At 51.4% G+C, this 8,758-nt stretch overlaps 1 protein-coding gene across 1 annotated transcript in view; it reads left to right on the top strand.

Moving 5' to 3' along the window:
• Positions 1-1,060: 1,060 nt before the first annotated feature.
• FBXL17 (F-box and leucine rich repeat protein 17) overlaps positions 1,061-8,758 on the top strand; it is a gene marked incomplete at its 3' end in the record, with an annotated part of 315,190 nt that continues 307,492 nt past the window's right edge. The window contains exon 1 of the mRNA XM_084304715.1: positions 1,061-2,008. Within this exon, the coding sequence (XP_084160841.1) occupies positions 1,202-2,008 (807 nt within the window). The 5' untranslated portion in view covers positions 1,061-1,201. The remainder of the gene's footprint in view (positions 2,009-8,758) is intronic.

The raw sequence follows: 8,758 nt of genomic DNA, 5'->3' as shown, positions 1-8,758 counted from the left end.
CATCATGTCACTAAAATTTGTACTATCTGTAGTTTTGTTGACTGTGAATTTATGTTTTACCTCTGTTGTGGACTGAACTCAGCCAGCAGCTAAGCAACAACAAAGCCACTAGCTCCCTCCTTCCCCCAGGAGATGAGAGAGAGAATGGGAAGGCCAACAGTGAAAAAAAGACATGCACTGAAATAAAGAAAGTTTCATAAAGAAAGCTACCTGAAGGTGAAATTACTTAGGAAAGGCAGGACGAGAAGAGATGATAGAGTGTCTTCCTTGTCTGTGTTCTGTGAAAAACAACATATTTCAAAAGGAAGCAGCCAAGATGGAAATAGGTAAATATTGGAGGAATAGGAAGATTTCCATATGAGATAAGATTTCTGTATGTATGTGAGGTATATGTGTTGAGATGGCATGTGTATATTTCAGAATAATGGACCAACATATCTCAGACTATCAGGTATGAAAGCAACATACAGAGATCAGTCACCTTTGCCAAAATTTCTGCACGAAATACTAGTATGTGATCATGTAAGTAAAGGCAATGCCACGATGACTCTTCAGAAGTTGTGCAGCCAGGTTTAACGATCAGATTTATCTGGAATATTTGACACCATAGCATTTATCCTGAACGCTGCTCAGTTTGATGGCTTGACTTTGGCTCTTCTTGTTCTTTTAGCGTTGTCTTTGCTCATAGGCAAATACTGCAATCTGAGGGAGGAAAGCACCTCGCCAAATTTTTGACAGAGCGCGCTGCGATTTACCCTGATGGCTCTCAGCGACTTCCTACCTCAGCTACAACACTCCCTTCCTCCACTTTTACCCCAAACACTCTTACTACAGCGAAACCCTCGGCGCATGGGGGCCGGCCCCAGCGCACCGCAGCCCCTCGCAGCCCCCCTTCCGGCCGGTTTTGCCCCAAAACCCCGTGCTTTCGGCGCCGCCCCCCGGCTCCTCCCCAGCTTTCCGGCGGGCTCCGTGCTCGCAGCGCCCCCGCCGGCCGCCGGCGCCCGTGCCCCGGCAGCGGCAGCGGAAGCCTCCCGGTGCCTCCCGGTCCCTCCCTCCCCGTCCCTCCTTCTCGCTGCCGGCTCCGCGTCCCGGAACCGTCCCCGCCGTCCCCACGGCGCCGCCACCTGCCGCCGGCAGCATGACAGCGCCCGCTGCCCCCCGCCCGTGAGCCCCGCGGGCCCTTTCCGCCGCCGCCTCCTATATGGGCCACCTGCTCGCCAAGGGGGCCACCAGCCGGAGCCGGGACAGCGCCGCCACCGCCGCCCAGCACCACCAGCACCAGCACCACCAGCACCGCCGCTGCTGCCACCACCACCGCCGCCGCCGCCGCCGCCGCCGCCGCTGCTGCTGCTGCTGTCGGGGGAGGAAGGTGGCGGCGCGGAGCCGCAGCTGCTTCCTGCGGGGCCCCTGCATGCTCTGCTTCGTGGTGCACGGCGCCAGCCCGCCCGCCGCCCACCCCGCGCCGCCCGCCGGGCACCGCCGCCGCCGCCTGCTGCTGCTCCGCCTGCCGCCCGCCGCCTGGCAGCCGCGGGGCCGCCGCCAGCGCCTGCTGCTCTCGGGCCTGCTGCCCTCGCCGCTGCGGGGCCTCCTGGGGCCGGCCGGGCCGCCCGCCCAGGCGCTCCCCGACATGGTGTGCAAGCGCAAGGGGGCCGCCGGCCTGCCCGCCTGCCCGCCCTGCAAGCAGCCGCGCTGCAACAACGCCGCCGCCGCCGACACCGAGACCGAGAGCGAGAGCGAGGCCGCCGCCTGCCAGTGCCCGGCCGGAGAGCACCAGCCCCAGCCCCAGCCGCAGCCCCGCGCCCTGCCCGCGGACGGCGCGGCCGGGGGGCAGCCAGCCCCGCAGCCCCCGGCCGAGGGCGAGAGGGATCCGGAGAAGGAGAAGGAGCAGGAACAGGAGCGGAGCGGCCCGGCGGGCTGCCCGGAGCCGCAGGAGCACCCCGCCGACGGCAGCCGGGAGCCGCCGGCCGCCCCCGACATCAACCAGCTGCCGCCCTCCATCCTGCTCAAGGTGGGTCGGGGGGACGGGGCGGGGGGCGGCCCGATAGCCCCCAGGGAGCCGGGTCCCCTCCAGCCGCCTTCCTTGGCAGCCTCGTACTTGGTGTCTTCAAACCCCGCTCTTCCCTTGTGTCCCACCCCCTTCCCTCTCTTCCTGCGCTCTTTGCAAGTAACTTTTCGTTTTTAAGCCACGCTGCTGGTCTAGTCACTAGGTCCTCTTCGCCTAAACCTGCGGTGAAAAGGCACCCCTGGCCGGAGCTGGGTCCGTGATGTCCCCTGCAGTGATGCAAGTGTGTCCTTACGTGCCGGGGGGCAGAGCTCGGGGCCCTGGAGCAGGTCACCCCGGGGTCAGACGGCCGCACGGCGAGCAGGCTGTGATACTGCGAGGCAGGGCACGCGTCCTGGCCGTGCCCAGGTCCGTGCTGCTCCTTGTGCAACCCCGGCGTAGGAGGCAGCTCCCCAGCTCGCACCCTGCTGTTGTCAAACACGGGCCGTCTACTCTCTGCCGTGCACATTATTTTATTTTTTGAGGCGCATATTATTGATACGGGTCACCTGCCTTGTAAGGGCGCGCTGTGTTTTATAGATTCACTACTCAAATTACCTTTGGCACCTACATAAAAATCATGGACTGTCGTATCTGAATTAATCTCTTCTCTGATTGCATGACTGGAAGTTGGCCGTGTGGTTTTACTAAAATAAACAGGCCGTCTGTTGGCCACTATTAATTTCAGACCATGTTATCGCTGATGTTATTCTGCATTAAGATTTGAAATCCACTGGTGCACCTTAAACACTTTTTCACGTTAGTGGTATGACTTTTCTTCTGTAGTTACTTCAGCACTTTTCAGTTTCATGTTTTCAAAAATTGTAGTCTAACTCTGTCATAAACCAGCTCTTTTAATAGTAAGGGTGTATCATGCCCCTCTCACCTGTGGACTAAATTCTTTTCTGGATGGCTTTCTACATTGCACTGAAACAGTACCTCCTTGGTATCTGTACTTCCACGTTTTTTTGACTTGTTCCTTTCCTACCTGTCCCCCACCTCCCAGTAGCTGAGTCTCTTTAATCTCTGTAGCCTAGCTCCTTCTGCGGGGTTTTTGAAGAAGCTTGCCTTTAATACTAGCAGTAAGGAATAAACTCTTTACCTGTAATTCTAAATATATATTTTTTAGTTGCCCTTAAGTCCTCAGCTAGATTTGTGTGTGTATGGTGGTTCCTGTTTTTATTTTAGGTGCTTCCTCATCATCCCGTTCTGTTACAGGACTTTTAACTGCAGGTTTCTGAAGAGCCTTCTTGTTAACTGGGTTATACAGGGGCCTAAAGGCCTTAACACCTGCTGGGTTTTGGTACAGGTACTGTGTCCTAAATATAAACCCTTCTCCAAAGATCCTGCTTTATTATGGGGTGATGGGAGAGAAATACACACAAAGTCTTAATAACCTTTTCATAATAGTCAGTGGAGGAAAAAAAAACTTAATACAAGGACAAGCAGTGACAGCTTCAGGACTCTGTCACAGAGGTGACTCGGGACGTTCCCCACCAGGGAGGAAACAGGACCCAGCAGTGGATACACAGAGTTTTACTAAAGTTTGGTGATGATCATGAGACCCCTCCTCCATTAGTGAAATGAGGAGACAGCCCCCGCACTGCAGCTTGCAGTACGTTTTGTGCAGTTTGCAATAAAACACTGTGCAGACGTGTCTGGTCGTGCCCCCATAGCAGTGCTGGCCCCTGGGCCATCTCCTCTCCCTTCCATGCAGAGCAGGGCTGCTGGCATGGGACAGGTGCGGCCTTCTGTTGCCTCCCCCCTCTGTTACATCTCCCCGAGTTGTTGCTCTTCGCTGAAGTTTTCCCAAAACAGGACTTGGGGTGTTTTTGTCACATAATCAGTTTGCTGCTCCTGGTGCATCCCGTGAGAGTGTTCAGGCCAGTGCTCACAGCTCTGGGCAGAGGCAAAGTGATCGGTGCCTGGCTGCCAGGAGAACAGCGCAGACAGGTGATGCAGGGCAGGGCAGAGCAGCAGGCACCTTCCTCACCATCTCCTCTTCTGGCCACCCCTGCCTGTACCTTCTTCAATATCACAGCGTATCATACTGCACTCAAAAATGCAGTCTGAGTTTTCATGGGCAAGCAAACAGTCCATAGAAACAGCAAGAACATTTAGATCAATAAAATTACAGCAAGGTGTGTCACTAAATGTAACATTTCAGTGACATTGGGTGACTATTTTATGAAGATATCATAGCAGGATGTCCTGGTTTCAGTTAGAAAAGAAGTAATTTTCTTCCTAGTAGCTGGTGGAATGCTGTGTTTTGGCTTAGGATGAGAAGAGTGCTGGTAACACCCCGATGTTTTAATTGTTGCAGAGCAGTGCTTATACCAAGCCAAGGACACCTCAGACTTTTGCTCTGTCCTGCCAACAAGCAGGCTGGGGGTGCAGTAAGAGCTGGGAGGGGACAGACCCAGGACAGGTGACCCGAACTAGCCAAAGGGGTATTCCATACCATCTGACGTCATGCTAAACAATATATAGGGGTGGCTAGCCGGGGGGAGGGGGCCGGACTGCTCGGGGCTAAGCTGGGCATCGGTCAGCGGGTGGTGAGCAATTGCATTGTGCATCACTTGTTTGTACATATTATTATTAGTAGTACTATTATCATCATTGTATTATTATTATTATTATTATTATTTTCCTGTCTTATTAAACTGTCTTTATCTCAACTCACGGGCTTCACTTTCCATTTCTCTCCCCCGTCCCAGAGAGGGAGGGGGGAGGGTGAGCGAACGGCTGTGTGGTGTTTAGCTGCCAGCCGGGTTAAACCACGACACAGGAGTGTTTTGTAAAAACTTCTTTGTGCTCGGTTAGCAATTTTGCATTGAATTTCCCATCTTCAAACAGGATTTTACACACTTTGTCAGCTCTTGATTATAGAGTAATAGTTTGTTGCTTTTTTTTTTCTTAATCCGATTCAGTCATTATTCTGTATTTGTTCTTACAGTCCATCTCAGCTCACACCAAACTGGAATGTTATATTTGTTTTTATCTGTTCCAGTAATAAGTAGCATTCATCTTTCCCTCTGTCTTCATCCTTAACAATGATTAAGAATCAAAAATAGCACCACTAGTAATATAATTAGGCTTGTATTTACTACAATTAATGACAAGTATATTTTACTTATCTTGGACCATGTGATTGTCATTTTTTCGTATAATTTTCAGTGGATGGAAATAGTTTTGACTTCTTCAGTCCAAACAATTTTACATGAGGATGATGTATCCAAGTGTTTTTTCCTTTTATGTGCACAGCAGAAAAGGAAGTGAACAATACCAAAATAGGCCCATCCCACCTTGGGCTTAGCTGATTTTTCTTTTCATTTATACATCACTACCTGGTGCATAAGGGTGCATTTTCCCTTCTAAAGACACTGGTTGCTGTAGCTGAGCTTGGCATTGGGAGGATTTTGTGTAAGTACGCATTTCCAACAAGTATGGAGTTAACCTCTTATCCTCTTCCAAGAAGCTAGTCTGTGCGGCCACTTAAGTATTTGGAATCTACAAATTTATCCCAAATAATACTTCAGCTGGCATTAATCCTATCTGCTTTGGCCTCCACCTTACATGCATTAAAGCAATAGATAGGGCATCTGTCCACTTCAGATTGGTTTCTGCTCGAAATTTAGATGTCCTGTTTTTCAAGCACTCATTCTTTCATTCTTTCATTTTTACCTGACTGTTGTGGGTGAACAGAGTGATGCAATTGCTGGGTGATGCCTAATGTTTCATATCACCTTTTTAAAACCTGACCTCTGTAATGGCTCTTGTGATCTGAATCAATCTCTTCTGGGGCTCCAAACCCGGCCATTACTTCTTTTAATAGGAACTGTACCATGCTTACATCTGCCTTCCAGGTGGGGACAGCTGTTTCTTCAGCCTGTGCTGCCACTAATCTCTTCTGGGAGATTAGTAGCTTCTAACAAAATCTTAATCTGTTCAACGTTCGCTGTTTGGGTGCCACTTTTGTTTCCGCAATGTCCTATAGCACGGCAGATAACAGAAGTGTATTTCAGATCTCTGTAGATGTTCACTTTTATCCTCGTTTCAGTTATGACAGAGTTAATTTTCTTCCTGGTAGCTGGTAGAATGCTCTGTTTTGGCTTAGGATAAGAAAAGTGCTGATAACACCCCGATGTTTTAATTCATAGAATCATAGAATCATAGAATATCCTGAGTTGGAAGGGACCCTTAAGGATCATCAAGTCCAACTCTTGACACCGCACAGGTCTACCCAAAAGTTCAGACCATGTGCCTAAGTTCACAGTCCAATCTCTTCTTAAATTCAGACAGGCTCGGTGCAGTGACCACTTCCCTGGGGAGCCTGTTCCAGTGTGCAACCACCCTCTCTGTGAAGAACCCCCTCCTGACGTCCAGCCTAAATTTCCCCTGCCTCAGCTTAACCCCGTTCCCGCGGGTCCTGTCACTAGTGTTAATGGAGAAAAGGTCTCCTGCCTCTCGACACCCCCTTCCGAGGAAGTTGTAGACTGTGATGAGGTCTCCCCTCAGCCTCCTCTTCTCCAGGCTGAACAGGCCCAGTGACCTCAGCCGTTCCTCGTACGTCTTCCCCTCAAGGCCTTTCACCATCTTTGTAGCCCTCCTCTGGACACTTTCCAACAGTTTCATGTCCTTTTTATACTGTGGTGCCCAGAACTGCACACAGTACTCGAGGTGAGGCTGCACCAGCGCAGAGTAGAGCGGGACAATCACCTCCCTTGACCTACTAGCGATGCCGTGCTTGATGCACCCCAGGACACGGTTGGCCCTCCTGGCTGCCAGGGCACACTGCTGGCTCATATTCAACTTGCTGTCTACCACGACCCCCAGATCCCTCTCTTCTAGGCTGCTCTCCAGCGTCTCATCGCCCAGTCTGTACATGCAGCCAGGGTTTCCCCGTCCCAGGTGCAGGACCCGGCACTTGCTCTTATTGAACTTCATGCGGTTGGTGATCGCCCAGCTCTCCAACCTGTCCAGATCCCTCTGTAAGGCCTTTGCGCCCTCATTTGAGTCCACAACTCCTCCAAGTTTGGTGTCATCAGCAAACTTGCTCAAAATACCCTCTATTCCTACATCCAGATCGTTTATAAAAATATTGAAAAGTACCGGCCCTAAAATGGAGCCTTGAGGGACCCCACTGGTGACCGCCCGCCAGCCTGACGCAGCCCCATTTACCATAACCCTTTGGGCCCTGCCCGTTAGCCAAGTGCTCACCCATCGTATGATGTTTTTATTTAGCTGTATGGTGGACATTTTGTCCAGTAGGATCCTATGGGAAACCGTGTCAAAAGCCTTGCTGAAGTCCAAAAAAATCACATCAGCTGGTTTCCCTTGGTCCACCATACGGGTGATCTTATCATAAAAGGAAACCAGGTTAGTTAGGCAGGACCTACCCTTCACAAACCCATGCTGGCTGGGACCAATGACTGCTTTGTCCCCCAGGTGCGCCTCAATAAGTCCGAGAACCATCTTCTCCATGATTTTACCAGGCACTGACGTGAGACTGACAGGCCTGTAATTGCTAGGGTCTTCTTTCTGACCCTTCTTGAAAATCGGCACAACATTTGCCAGCTTCCAGTCTACCGGGACCTCTCCAAACTCCCAGGATCGTTGAAAAATAATTGAGAGAGGTTCCGCGATGACATCCGCCAGCTCTTTCAGCACCCGGGGATGAATCCCATCCGGACCCATGGACTTGTAGGGATCCAGGTGGAGTAGCAAATCCCGCACACGTTCAGGGTCTGTTGGGAGTTTGTCATCCCCACCGTCCCGGCCCTCCAGCTCAGGGCACCCTGGGTCCCGAAGCCCATCATCGGCATTGAAGACAGAGGCAAAGAAGGCGTTAAGCGTCTCTGCTTTGCCTATGTCATCGTCTGTGAGGAGACCTTCCCTATCAAGGAGCGGCCCTATGTATTCTTTAGTTCTCCTTTTTCCATTTACATATCTAAAAAAACCCTTTTTATTTTCTCTCACAGACACAGCCAGCTTCAACTCTAGCTGTGCTTGAGTTGCAGAGCAGTGCTTATACCAAGCCAAGGACGTCTCAGTTTCTTGCTCTGTCCTGCCAACGGGCAGGCTGGGGGTGCAGCAGGAGCTGGGAGGGGACAGACCCAGGACAGGTGACCCAAACTAGCTAAAGGGGTATTCCATACCATCTGACATCACGCTAAACGATATATAGGGGTGGCTAGTTGGGGTGGGCCGGACTGCTCGGGGTTAGGCTGGGCATCGGTCAGTGGGTGGTGAGCAACTGCATTGTGCATCACTTGTTTTCTACACATTATTAGTAGTAGTACTATTACCATTATTATTATTATTATTTTCCTGTCGTAATAAAGTGTCTTTGTCTCAGCTCACAGGCTTCACTTTCCCATTTCTCTCCCCCATCCCAGAGAGGGAGGAGGGAGGGTGAGCGAATGGCTGTGTGGTGCTGAGCTGCCGGCCAGGTGAAACCACCACAACTTTCTTCTGTCACGCTTCCCCTCGGGCTTCTGTCAGGGCTGTCAGCTCAGCTGTGTGAGCTCTGTGTTTGTGAGAGGGAGGCTCTCTGCTCTTAGTACTGTGTTCCTAGTTACGATGTCATACCTTTTTACTCTCTTCCCTTCCAGATCATAAGATGATCCAGCTACAAAAGGAGTCAAGCCTGGAGTTGGCAGGGGTATATCTGTAAGGGCTGTGCTTACCTTCTCTTGATTTTTGGGTGACCTCTAC

Source organism: Netta rufina, assembly GCF_964035555.1.
Source record: "Netta rufina genome assembly, chromosome: Z".
In the NCBI taxonomy this organism is placed as follows: Eukaryota; Metazoa; Chordata; class Aves; order Anseriformes; family Anatidae; genus Netta; species Netta rufina.
Note: the sequence above shows the minus strand (reverse complement) of the source record. Positions and strands in the feature narration are given on the sequence as shown.